The 14,989-nt window shown below is 45.8% G+C and overlaps 1 protein-coding gene and 1 long non-coding RNA gene across 6 annotated transcripts in view; one reads left to right on the plus strand and one right to left on the minus strand.

The window, feature by feature from the left end:
• Positions 1 to 4,700, minus strand: part of LOC123766552 (zwei Ig domain protein zig-8) — a 176,493-nt gene extending 171,793 nt beyond the window's left edge. For all 5 annotated transcript variants that reach the window (XM_045755801.2, XM_045755799.2, XM_045755802.2 and 2 more), the window contains exon 1: positions 4,073 to 4,700. In XM_045755801.2, the coding sequence (XP_045611757.1) occupies positions 4,073 to 4,160 (88 nt within the window). In that variant the 5' untranslated portion in view covers positions 4,161 to 4,700. The remainder of the gene's footprint in view (positions 1 to 4,072) is intronic.
• Positions 1 to 14,989, plus strand: part of LOC123766553 (uncharacterized) — a 287,226-nt gene that overhangs the window by 171,737 nt on the left and 100,500 nt on the right. The gene's annotated exons all lie outside the window — the stretch shown is intronic.

Below are 14,989 nucleotides of genomic sequence, written 5' to 3' on the forward strand. Positions count from 1 at the left end.
AGGTGAGTACACACACACACACACACACACACACACACACACACACACACACACACACACACACACACACACACACCCATACATAACTGAGGCGGGAGCAAAGAGCCAACCCTCAACCCCCGCAAGCACAAATAGGTGAGTACACACCACACAGACACAGATCACACACACACACACACACACACACACACACACACACACACACACACACACACACACACACACACACACACACACACACACACACACACACACACACACACACACACACGTACCAACTAGGCTAATTAACACCAATCTCTTACATGGAAATTTGCGAAGCTCTAAGACTCTAACCTATAATTAGAAATGAACGAATCTCTATAGGTACAATCACAACTCTGTCTGTGTCTGTCTGTGTCTGTCTGACTGTGTCTTGCTATCAGACTGTCTTCTATCTGTTGTCCATTTGATTGTAAAACAGTCTAAGGTAGAGGCAGTTGGAACAGCTTCCCTCTGCTGGGTCAAGAACATGTTCAATACTTGTTTACTTCAATATTTACCCGCGAGATGAGGTTTACCCACGAGAAACAGTAAACAGTTTACCTACGAGGAGCAGAGCGCAGGAGTTCCCTCATGAGAAACAGCCAATGGAAGATTACACACGAAGAACAAACAGTATACACACTTGAAACAGCGTGGAGTTTCTACAAGAATAATAGCAAAGAGTTTACAAAATACTAATAACAAACAAGAGTTTACCTCAAGAGCAACAGCCAGGAGTTTATCTCAGGAGCAACAGCCAGGAGTTTATCTCAAGAGCAACAGCCAGGAGTTTATCTCAAGAGCAACAGCCAAGAGTTTATCTCAAGAGCAACAGCCAGGAGTTTACCTCAAGAGCAACAGCCAGGAGTTTACCTCAAGAGCAACAGCCAAGAGTTTACCTCAAGTGCAACAGCCAGGAGTTTACCTCAAGAGCAACAGCCAGGAGTTAATCTCAAGAGCAACAGCCAAGAGTTTACCTCAAGTGCAACAGCCAGGAGTTTACCTCAAGAGCAACAGGGAATTACACAAGAGGAATAACCTTACCTTGACCTACCTTGAGGTGCTTCCGGGGCTTAGCGTCCCCGCGGCCCGGTCGTCGACCAGGCCTCCTGGTTGCCGGACTGATCAACCAGGCTGTTGGACGCGGCTGCTCGCAGCCTGACGTACGAGTCACAGCCTGGTTGATCAGGTATAACGCCCAGAACAAGCGTACAATATCATAACAGATAGCGTAACGCTTATCAAAACAAGTATATAATTTAGAAGGAGATTTACGCAAGATAAACACAAGTTGTTATCTACGCAAATTAAATTAAAAAAGAAAAACCAGGTCTAGTGTGTTTATTTATATACAGCACGTATCGCTTTTAAGGAACCCTCACCCAGCATAGGCCTCCTGCCATAGTTATCAGGGCGCGGTTAGGTTATCTTGAGGTTATCTTGAGATGATTTCGGGGTTTAGCGTCCCCGCGGCCCGGTCCTCGACCAGTCCTCCTTTTTGTTACACACCCCCAGGAAGCAACCCGTAGCAGCTGTCTAACTCCCAGGTACCTATTTACTGCTAGGTAACAGAGGGGCATCAGGATGAAAGAGACTTTTTACCCATTTGTCTCCGCCTCCACCGGGGATCGAACCCGGAACCTCAGGACTACGAATCCGTCGCACTGTCTACTCAGCTGTCAGGCGCGGTAAACACATTTTGAGAACAGCCCTACACATACATTCCCAGGTACAGAAATAAAAGAGAAACGAAACTCCACATTGCTGGAAATGAGGAAACCTGTTTGCGACATAGAAGATACTTCGATTTAAAGACACCAAATGACCCTAAGCTTTCAAGAGGGCGCTTAAGCAGGCGAGAAGTTTGAGCGGTAACATGCGCGTGTCAGCAGACGCAAGATATCATCACACAAACACGTGACGACTGTCGTTATGCGCAAAGATACGGAGGAGGAGATTATGGTGATTATTCTCTTGGGGCAGATCTCTCAGACTTCTTCAACTTGAAGCAGCACCCCAGCACCACGCCAAACACCACCCCAGCACCACGCCAAGCAGCACCCCAGCACCACGCCAAGCACCCCCCCAGCACCACGCCAAGCAGCACCCCAGCACCACACACCAAGCAGCACCCCAGAACCACACCAAGCACCACCCCAGCACCACGCCAAGCACCACCCCAGCACCACACACCAAGCAGCACCCCAGAACCACACCAAGCAGCACCCCAGAACCACGCCAAGCACCACCACACCAAGCACCACCCCAGCACCACACCAAGCACCACCCCAGCACCACACCAAGCACCACCCCAGCACCACGCCAAGCAGCACCCCAGCACCACGCCAAGCACCACCCCAGCACCACACCAAGCACCACCCCAGCACCACGCCAAGCAGCACCCCAGCACCACACCAAGCACCACCCCAGCACCACACCAAGCAGCACCCCAGCACCACACCAAGCACCACCCCAGCACCACGCCAAGCACCACCCCAGCACCACACACCAAGCAGCACCCCAGAACCACACCAAGCAGCACCCCAGAACCACGCCAAGCACCACCCCAGCACCACACCAAGCACCACCCCAGCACCACACCAAGCACCACCCCAGCACCACACCAAGCACCACCCCAGCACCACGCCAAGCAGCACCCCAGCACCACGCCAAGCACCACCCCAGCACCACACCAAGCACCACCCCAGCACCACGCCAAGCAGCACCCCAGCACCACACCAAGCACCACCCCAGCACCACACCAAGCAGCACCCCAGCACCACACCAAGCACCACCCCAGCACCACACCAAGCAGCACCCCAGCACCACGCCAAGCAGCACCCCAACACCACGCCAAGCACCACCCCAGCACCACACCAAGCAGCACCCCAGCACCACACCAAGCACCACCCCAGCACCACGCCAAGTACCACCTAAGTCATGACAAACCCACAAACCAGCTTTGTCATAACTTGACAAGCCAATAACTTGATAAGTCAAGCATTACCGCCTGACTTATAACTCTAACGTGGCCATGTAACAAGCCTCTTCAACCACCCCATTTCCCCCCTTCCATCGTTCGCTATCTTCCCCTCACCCCACCTTCCATCGTTCGCTATCTTCCCCTCTCACCCCACCTTCCATCGTTCGCTATCTTCCCCTCTCACCCCACCTTCCATCGTTCGCTATCTTCCCCTCTCACCCCACCTTCCATCGTTCGCTATCTTCCCCTCTCACCCCACCTTCCGTCGTTCGCTATCTTCCCCTCACCCCACCTTCCATCGTTCGCTATCTTCCCCTCACCCCACCTTCCATCGTTCGCTATCTTCCCCTCTCACCCCACCTTCCATCGTTCGCTATCTTCCCCTCACCCCACCTTCCATCGTTCGCTATCTTCCCCTCTCACCCCACCTTCCATCGTTCGCTATCTTCCCCTCTCACCCCACCTTCCGTCGTTCGCTATCCTCCCCCTAGGAGATAGCGGCCCGGCCAGGCCCCCTAACTCTACACCTTACTAGCTAATGAGGAAAACTGACACCATCTCAACCTACTAAGTTTTGTTTCCCTGATGGAGCAAGATTTCGGGTCTCCCTCCCTCCCTCTGATGAAGAGAAGAGGGAGAGAGATAAAGAGGGAGAGATAGATAAAGAGAAGAGAAGAGCAGAGAAGAGATAAAGAGGGAGAGATAGATAAAGAGAAGAGAAGAGAAGAGCAGAGAAGAGATAAAGAAAAGAGAGAGATAAAGATAAAAAAGATAAAGAGAAGAGATAGATAAAGAGAAGAGATAGATAAAGAGAAGAGAGAACGGAGATAAACAAGAGATGATGATGATGATGATGACATGGTGAAGATGATGATGACATTCCAACATGTCATCATTATCATCCTCATCAGCTTCACCATCACCGCCACAACAGCCAATCAACACCAGGGCCAAGAAGTATGAGTAACGATAACGATTACTCCAACGATGAGTAATTAAAGGAGTAATCCCCCAATGAACCCGTTCCCCGCCCTCACCTATCTTAGACAATCTCGAGAGACTCACCTTGTGTGTAGCCAAGGTCAGGCCAGGTCAGGAAGGTGAGTAGGGTCACCAGACCCACCACCTGTTCCACCGACGCCCACCGGAGCATCTTGGCCCGGGATGAAATCTCTCCTGAAGCAGGTGATGCTGACCTAGAGATCTTAAGAGTCACTGTAATCCCTCACAGCCTCCAACACACACACACACACACACACTGCTCGATACTATTGCACTGGTAACTTTTTGAAGCTAGATTGTTTTTACATCGTGAAATACTTGGGTTTTAATATTTTTGGGTTTTATTTCGTTACACGATCACTATTGAGATCTCTTAGGTGTCACATCTTGCCGTTTTGCTGTGGTTCACTCCACTGCGGGGTTAAGTTTACAGTCAGGTGTCCCTGCTAGAATTGCCAAGCACTTTTCAACTCCCAGAAAGCTTTCAAAGACTCTTTAAATTGTAGATTAGAATAGTAATTATGTGAAGCAGAAAGTGAGAGGAAATATGTCTTCTCCCCTGAGGTAGGAAGCGAAGGGTCTCCCCCCTGCACTCAAGGCACAAGTGTGGCGTGAGAGTGCGACACTCCACACACTCACACACTCACATTCACAGCCACACACACTGCGCCTCACGTCCTCACCGACCCAGTGTGGCGGTAACACTGGTTGGTCTCACTCGCTGTCTCATTCTCCCGGTCACTATTTTCGGCGTTCAGCGCATGCGCCTTTCCGAAGTTCCTCTCACGGCAAACGTTGTACCGTGAGCATTGACCTACAGCTGGCCACCATTCACTAATCTTATAGCATTCTCACGGTCATATCTCCGCGTGTAAGTTTATTTTAAAGCCTTACACACACATAGTGAACATTTCTAACCCGTATTGCAACATCCATTCTCGTTAAACACTAGTTAAATGCTCGTTAATTCAGCAGCCTCTGACCTATTTATGAATGAAAAACGGAACTTAAACACTTGATCTAACCTACCATTTTCTAGACCTAACTGTACACGAATTAACAATTTTTATTTATGTTTACAAACAGCTCAGCAACGCCTGAGCAGGAGTTATTAACTCTTTAAAACACATGCTAAACCAAAACACTTTACCTAACACTTTTCTCAGACCCAGAGAGACACTTGACGAAGTTACACGACCAGAGACCACATTCACTCCAAACATCTACCACTTACTGATGTCTGCTCCACCTCTTGTGGTGAGAATGAAGCCTCTCGTGGTGGCCTCTTGAGATGAGAATGAAGCCTCTTGTGGTGGCCTCTTGTGGTGGCCTCTTGTGGTGAGAATGAAGCCTCTTGTGGTGGCCTCTTGTGGTGAGAATGAAGCCTCTCGTGGTGGCCTCTTGTGGTGAGAATGAAGCCTCTCGTGGTGGCCTCTTGAGATGAGAATGAAGCCTCTTGTGGTGGTCTCTTGTGGTGATAACGAAGCCTCTCGTGGTGACCTCTTATAATGATAATAAAGCCTCTTGTGGTGGCTTCATCCTCACCAATCAATCAATAAACTTTTCTAAGCCAGTCTGTGCATAAACACACAATATATAACAACATGAATGTATATGTATTCCTGTGCAGGCGAGGAGTCACAATAACGTGGCTGAAGTATGTTGACCAGACCACACACACTAGAAAGTGAAGGGACGACGACGTTTCGGTCCGTCCTGGACCATTCTCAAGTCGATTGTGACTTGAGAATGGTCCAGGACGGACCGAAACGTCGTCGTCCCTTCACCTTCTGGTGTGTGGTCTGGGGGGAGGGGAGGTTTGTTGGAATAACTTACAACAAAAACAATTATTTTGGACTTGTTATTTTTAAGAAGCTTTAAGACGTCAATGTGTTTAATCACTAAATTCAGTCTCCAATCGAGAAGCTTGTGTGCCGCAGGCCAGTAGAGGTCCTAATTGGCTGGCCTTTAGGGAAATAGGACGCCTTGACTGACGGATTATGGTACTGAATAGCGGTTCAGGTGTTATACTCAAATTCTATGTCAGTTGGAATATAACCAATCACAGGCAAGTAGGTCTCTGACGTCATGCCAGACAGAGGAGCATCAGCCATGCTCCCAGCAGCCTCAGTTATCCAGAGAGAGACTCAGAGTAGGTGGAGCAGAGTAGGCCAGTTATACACCTGTTTGCCTCACTCAATAAATATATACAGAAGCGACTACTGTGTCTACATTCAACCCGAACAAGGCAAACGAATACAGGTCCCCATGATACCATCAATACCGCAGTGTAAGCGGTATATATATTCAATGATCGTTCACGTTACTGTTTCATTACTGCCGCGCAGCAGGAAGCGTTAATATATATACACCTAAATTAACGACGTCACAGGCAGACTCTTTGATGCAGATATGATCTACGCGCGCGCGCGAGCGAGCGTTGTTTAGGGCAGCGGCATACAATAGTTTATGAAGTCAGCCAATTTGTTTAGTAATTTACGACTAGAGGCCTGGACGACGACCGGGCCGCGGGGACGCTAAGCCCCGGAAGCACCTCAAGGTAACCTCAAGGTAACCTCAAGGTAACCTCAAGGTAACCTCAAGGTAACCTCAAGGTAGACAATACAAACTCAATCATATCTGAGTTGTCAGTCTTGAGTAGCTCAACATTTCCTAAGGAGGAGGAGGAGAGGGAAGGGAGGGAATTATCAGGGCGAAAGCGCTAAGCCATGAGGATTATATAGCACTTGGATGGGATCAGGATAAGGATTTAGGGTGGGACGGTGGGAAAGGAATGGTGCCCAATCACATGAACGGTCGGGGATTGAACGCCGACCTGCATGAAGCGAACATCTGATTGACTACTTTTCCTTTCCTTAGCGAATACAAGTTTGTTTCATTATTCGTATGGCATGGCAGGCTTTTAATAGTGAATGCTTTGATTCTTGTGAGGCAGCCGACTCGGAGGCTCTTTTCTTACTCAATCTGAAGAAGGTCGTTTTTCTGCTGGTTTTAAAGGTCTTGTGTATGTGGTTATATGTCCCTCATGTAAACTCGCGCACTTGTTAACACTAAAGAGAAAGGGAGGGCGGAAGGGAATTATCAGCGAACAGCGCCAAGCTATTACGACTATATAGCACATGGAAGGAATGAGGATAAGGATTTGGGATGGGACGGGAGGGAAAGGAATGGTGCCCAACCACTTAGACGGTCGGGGATTGAACGCCGACCTGCATGAAGCGAGAGCGTCACTCTACCGTCCAAGTGGAAGGGTCACTAAAATGAGAATCTTCCAATATTCTGATCATTTATGAAGTTTAAGAAAATCGTTTTGTAAAGTGTCATTGTCCTATTCACTTCCCTATTTTCCTGCGGATCACTGCTGTTGTTGCTGTTTAAGATTCGCTACCTGGAACACAGAGTTCCAAGTAGCACGGGCTATGGTGAGCCCGTGTTGGACTTACCTGACACAGGAGCAGGGCAAGTAGCACGGGCTATGGTGAGCCCGTGTTGGACTTACCTGACACAGGAGCGGGGCAAGTAGCACGGGCTATGGTGAGCCCGTAGTGGACTTACCTGGCACAGGAGCGGTGCAAGTAGCACGGGCTATGGTGAGCCCGAAGTGGGCTTATGGATGACTGCATCATTAGCTGTGTGTAGCCACAATGGCTTAATCTTTATCAATCAATCATTCATGGTAACTCACCAGTCTCATATGTTTCTATGATGGCTGGGGCAGTATATTGTATAATTCATCGTGTTCTCAAAGATGGCAGAATGCAATTTGATGTTAACTGGCCATCTATTAATAAACCACTAATAAACATTATTAATAACATTAATAACTAATAACCACTAACATTAATAACCACTAATAACATTAATAAACCATTAATAAACTTGGGAGCCGGTCGGCCGAGCGGACAGCACACTGGGCTTGTGATCCTGTGGTCCCGGGTTCGATCCCGGGCGCCGGCGAGAAACAATGGACAGAGTTTCTTTCACCCTATGCCCCTGTTACCTAGCAGTAAAATAGGTACCTGGGTGTTAGTCAGCTGTCACGGGCTGCTTCCTGGGGGTGGAGGCCTGGTCGAGGACCGGGCCGCGGGGACACTGAAAAAGCCCCGAAATCATCTCAAGATAACCTCAAGAAGATAACCACTAACACCAAATTACACCCTTACACATTTGCTCAGGCGATGAGTCACAATAACGTGGCTAAAGTATGATGACCAGACCACACACTAGAAGGTGAAGGGACGACGACGTTTCGGTCCGTCCTGGACCATTCTCAATTGACTTGAGAATGGTCCAGGACGGACCGAAACGTCGTCGTCCCTATACATTCCAGTGTGTGGTCTGGCCTTCACATTTGCTCAGGTTTGTCGGTGCTTTCAAAATAATTTATTATTTTTGTTATCCATTTTTAATTGACATCAACATATATTTCTTTACAAAATAATTAAATCAGAAGCTTATTGAGGCTATTAGCACAAGTTGGGCAAAATATGTTTTCCGGTTAATCTTTTAAAGCAATGATATTCCCATTACTGTGTGTGTGCCTAGATTAAATTTATTTTGTCATAAAGTTTAATGTTTTTTCAAATAAATTTAAATGATATGTATTATTCAGAAGGGGATTTCCATATATATGTATTTATTAAGTAGTGTGGCCTAGCGTTAATATATATATATATATATATATATATATATATATATATATATATATATATATATATATATATATATAAATAAGTTTGGAAATTGAACTTTGAAAATTTGTTTATGGTTTATGCTATGTTGTTGTTGTTGTTGCTGTGGTGTGAGTTGGGATCTTACCTTCTGTAGAGAACTCCAACATATGTTTAATGGCGCCTGACAGCTGGGTGGACAGCGTTTCGGATTCGTAGTCCTGAGGTTCCGCGTTTGATCCCCGGTGGAAACAAATTGGGGCAAATGTTTCTTTCACCCCTCATGCCCCTGTTACCTAGCAGTAAATAGGTACCTGGGAGTTAGACAGCTGCTACGGGCTGCTTCCCGGGGGATGGGGGTGTGTAACAAAAAGGAAACCTGGTCGAGGATCGGGCCGCGGGGACGCTAAGCCCCGAAATCATCTGAAGATAACCTCAAGATAACCAAGATAACACTGTTGCATATGTTGTGATATTTAAGACGACGTCATCCAGAGTCTTCCAAGTGTTGTGTACACACACAGGTTGACAAGGTGGCACTCTTGACCAGACCACACACTAGAAAATGAAAATGAAGGGACGACGACGTTTCGGTCCGTCCTGGACCATTCTCAAGTCGATACCAATAAGACATGACACTCTTATTGGGGGTCTATGTCTCGGTGGACCGCGGGCCGAGCACACTAGACATGATAATGGTCTTGGACGGACCGAAACGTCGTCGTCGTCGTCGTCTCCTCGTCTTCTAGTCTGTGGTCTTCATATCTTCAGCCACGTTATTGTGATTTATCGTCTGCTTCTCACAAAAGATTTTCTGATTCAAAGAAAGACGAATTCCAAAATATCTCAGGTCTTGTTGTCTCAGGAGGAGGAGGCCAAAAGAGAAACTCTTCTTTAAATGAACCTGAGTGAACATATTCAAATACCATCAACTGGGAATATGATTCCATATCTGTTAAGTAATGAATTTCAGTTGAAAATAAGCCAAATTCTGCAGACTTGATCTCCTGGACGACTTGATTCAGTAAATTTAATGGCCATGTCGCAGATTTTCTTCTGAAGCTGTTTGATAGTGAAGATTTTTTTAATTAATTTATTTATATATACAAAAGTTCTTTCATTCTTGTACAGCCACTAGCAGGCATAGCCTTTCGGGCAAGTCCTTAATCCTATCCTAACCACTTGGACGGTCGGGGATTGAACGACGGTCTCGCTTCATGCAGGTCGGCGTTCAATCTCCGACCGTCCACAAGTGGTTGGGCACCATTCCTTCCCGCGGCCCATCCCAAATCCTAATCCTGACCCCTTCCCAGTGCTATATAGTCGTAATAACTTGGGGGCTTCATCCTGATAGTTCCCTTCCCTTCCCTGGAATGCGACTCGCCAAATCGTTTCACAACCAGGTACCCATTTTAGTGTTGGATAAAGAAAGGCTACAGTTAAGGATTGGCGCCCAGTCAATCTTCCCCGGCCAGGATACGAACCTAAGGCCAAAATACTTGCAAAACGCCAGGCGAGTGTGTTACCACTTCCCCACGGGGACTGCTTGCCTGCAAAACTGATGCAAGCTTTTTATCCAATGCATTTACCTACACATTTTCCACCATTCTAAGAACGTTTGTTCAACGTTTTTCCAACTGTAATTTTTTCCTGCTTTGTTGTCTGGTGTGTTACCACTTAAGAATGTTGAGTAACCGCGGGGTTCGTGTCTTGGAATGTCCATGTTAAATCCGGCTTCATCTTTTTGAGAACATTCCCATGACAATGAAAAAATGTTTTTGTCCCTGTGCTCGCGTTAAGGACGAACGTCCTCAATTGTAAACAAAGACCCAAAAGTGATTCCATGCACCTGAAAACCCCCCAGCTGTTTATGATTGAAAAACGGTTTACACACGACTCACAACTGATGACGTTCGAACACTTCCGGAACAGTTGTTTCGCTCACGTCCTCTGTTCGAACCACAACGCTGTAAATGCTTCACCCACGTACTATAAATACAAATTATCGCCATCAGAACCTAAACACCTAATCAAACCTAAGTCTAAATATGTTAATAAATAATAATATTAATTGAAGGGAGTACCACCTCTGCTTGGAAGAAGAGGGGTCCCTTAGCCTCGGAGGAAACCACACATAACGCATTAGAGGGAATGTTTAGTAATATTAATTTATATTTGAGAAAATTCGTATTTTGAATGAACAGCGTTAAAATTCATGAATGTGTCTTTGAGGTCGGCCACTGGCTGGAATGAACACAGTCTGAAGACAAGTACAATAAAAAAAAGGGGGGGTAGATGTATTGAGATGTATCTTTTTCTTGTCTCAATAAACATACTTGAACTTGAACTTGAAGGTACAATAAATGTTTCAACCACTTACTCTCAATGTTTCACCCACTGGAAACGGAACACCAAACCTAACATGGACGACCATTGGTCGAGGACTGGTTGGGTAGAGTCGGAACACGAAGAAGACTTTGAAACTTAAAAAAAAATCCAGCATACCCAAGATATGCCAAAGCATATTCACAGCATCATCACATATAATCTCTGAAACTTTACATGAATTCAATTCCCCCACAAAAAACACAATAATATAATTCTTGACTTGTGAAAGTGGGCGTACTGCTGGTGGTAATGGTGGTGGATTACTGTCCTTGGCTACCAGTGTCTGTAGTGATGATAACTACCTTCACTATCTTCATCACTACCCTGTGGTAGTGATGAAGATAGTGACCACATGGCAGCGTCGATGGTGAGGGCCTGTGACCATATCTGGCAGGGAGGGAACATCATGTAGGGACTACATGATGATTAATCTCTCGTGATTAATGTAGGGACATTAATCACGAGAGAGAGATCAGTTCACTAACTACCATAAAATAAAGGGTTGAGACGCAACAGCAGGGAGTCCGAACGCGCCCAAGACCAAGCCAAAGCCACCACAACATCACCACCAGACACACCTCAACTTTATAGAAAGTTCCTCGACTTTATAGAAAGTTTATAGAAAGTTCCTATCCTTCAAAATTCAATTGAATTGGAAAGAAAACTTTGCTATTTAAGAACAATCTAACCACAGATTAAACAAAAAAAATTACCAATAGTCGTATTAGCAAGAATTTGATGTATTTAAATTTGTGTATGTGTTCGTATTGTTTAAATGAGGGAAGGAGGCTACATTTTGGTTAGACCATTCCAGCCTTCACACCAGATGATACATGACTTGTGGAGTATGATACATAATGATACATAACTTGTGGAGTATGATACATGACTTGTGGAGTATGATACATGATGATACACAGATAGACCACAGGTAGACCTAGCATGAGGATAGGTTAACCATGACTGACATGCAAGAGGATCTATAGAACTTCCATTTACGGATTTAAGGACTAACCAACCATCCTTTGGAGGCTTTCAGACCTTAAGGGAAGACCAGCACCTTCAGGATCTGCTAAACTTTGGAACCCAGATCGAGTCTATTTAGAAACTGTATTAATTTACACTCGCGTAATTAAAACAATATATTTGTAAATGAATGCATCCATGCGTACATATACATAAATATATATACACTATCACATACACATACATGCCGCTCATGCCTGCATATGTATAGTGTACACACAACTGCCTGCATCAATGCATATATACATTTAAACAAGGACTCTGAAAGCTTCCAATGTGTCCAAATTTCGTGACAATTAATGAAATCGAAACAATAGAGGAGAGGCCATTTTGTGGAGATGGGATAGGAGAAAAACGAAGGGATAAGAGAAGTAAAGAAGGTGGAGAGAAACTTTTCCTTTCACCTTTCCCATGTGAAGGGAAAAGCTCAGGAATGGGACGAGTCTGGTGACATACCGCTGAATCTTCTCTAACTTTGTCTTGTGTTTAACTAGGTATGGACTCCAGGCTGGAGCTGCATATTCCAGGATTGGTCTGACATAAGTGGTATACAGGGTCCTGAACGATTCCTTACACAAATTTCTAAACGGCAGTTCTTATGTTGGCCAACCTAACATGCGTCTAACACACAACCTGTGTGTGTGTGTGTGTGTGTGTGTGTGTGTGTGTGTGTGTGTGTGTGTGTGTGTGTGTGTGTGTGTGTGTGTGTTTTACAGCTAAATATATCTGTAGCAGTCATAACAGAGGAAAAAATAGACCGGTTAGAAAAGCGGGGTCCAAGAGCTAATAGCTCGATTCTGCTGGCACACATAGTAAACAATAAATAGTAAACACACACCCACACACACACACACACACACACACACACACACACACACACACACACACACACACACACACACACACACACACACACACCCACACACACACACCCCCACACACACACACACACACACACACACCCACACACACACACACACACACACACACACACACACACACACACACTCCCACACACACACACACACACACACACACACACACACACACACACCCACACACACCCACACACACACACACACACACACACACACACACACACACACACACACCCACACACACACACACACACACACACACACACACACACACACACCCACACACACACACACACACACACACACCCACACACACACACACACACACACACACACACACACACACACCCCCACACACACACACACACACACACACACACACACCCCCACACACACACACACACACACACACACACACACACCCACACACACACACACACACACACACACACACACACACACACACACATACACACACACACACACACACACACACACACACCCACACACACACACACACACACACACACACACATACACACACACACACACACACACACACACACACACACAACAACAACAACAACAATAAAAATTCCACTTTTTGGCTTTACATGCAAATTCTATTTACTGATAGAAGCCCCCCAAAAAATGGGAGAAACGAAGCGAATAATTGCTGTCGAAAAAGGCGATATAGGTAGGCAAGGAGAGGGAGGGAGGGTTCTTAGACCCCCAGGAGGTGGGTAGGGAAGGGGAGAGGATATAGTCCTCCTATCCTCTCCCCTCTCAGACCCCTGGAGGGGTGGGGAGGGGAGAGGATAGGAGGACGAGAGTAGGAGGATAGAAAGAGATGTGGCGAAATAAAAGGTGACAGTGAACGAAAGAGGAGAGAGAGAGAGAGAGAGAGGGCGAGGAGGATAGAAGCATCGAGCCTGGCTAGGATGGTGGCCGGACGCCCGACACGGTCTACCGTGTTGGGGTTACACCTCCTCGGCCCAATCTCACGCCACTCACATTACCATCTATCCTTCTTAAAAGGAAAAGAATTATCTGCCTTCCTCTTTGTCTTTCTCCTTCTTCTTTTCCTGCTCCCCTTTCCGCTCTTTCTCCATCCCTACCTATCTTGAAATACCTCTCTCTCTCTCTGTCTCTCTCTCTCTGTCTCTCTCTCTCTCTCTCTCTCTCTCTCTCTCTCTCTCTCTCTCTCTCTCTCTCTCTCTCTGTCTCTCTGTCTCTCTGTCTCTCTCTCTCTCTCTCTCTCTCTCTCTCTCTCTCTCTCTCTCTCTCTCTCTCTGTCTCTCTCTCTCTCCAGCCCCATTTTCTCCCTACCCATCTCTTTATCTTCCTCCCTCCTTCTCTCCCTCTCTGTCTGTCTCTCTCCCTCTCTCTTTCATCCTACTTCCCTTCCTCTTTACCCTCCCTCTCGTCCTTCCACCATTCCATTCTCCCTCAATCCTCCCAAACAACTACTGATCATTTCACCTATTGAAATGATCAACTTTTTACCTATTTTCCTGGAATTACCTTAAACGTTAATTAGAATAGATCCTGTTGTCACGATATTCTCCATTAATATTGTATTATTAATACAATATTAATACAGTATTAATGTATACGACATTAATAAACTAGAGAAAAGTTCCAATGCAGTTATACATTCTTACAATTTTTCTATATTATAATTGCTTAATTCTTTGTGTAAAATATATGTAGATATGTAAATCTGATGTTTGTTTACGATATGTGATGGTTTTAATATTTTTTTCAGTAATTGGAGTTTGCGATGAATATATTGTATGATAAAGTACATAAACACTGATTGTTGATGGTTCACACTGACTGTTGATGGTTCACACTGACTGTTGATGGTTCACACTGATTGTTGATGTTCCACTCTTTCCGTTGAAGCTCTATAAGTTTATTAATAGTCTATAATGTTCATTATAGACATTAATATATAGTCATTATAAACTGCCTTCTATTTCATCTCTCAAAAC

This window comes from Procambarus clarkii, chromosome 62 (assembly GCF_040958095.1).
Source record: "Procambarus clarkii isolate CNS0578487 chromosome 62, FALCON_Pclarkii_2.0, whole genome shotgun sequence".
Lineage (NCBI taxonomy): Eukaryota > Metazoa > Arthropoda > Malacostraca > Decapoda > Cambaridae > Procambarus > Procambarus clarkii.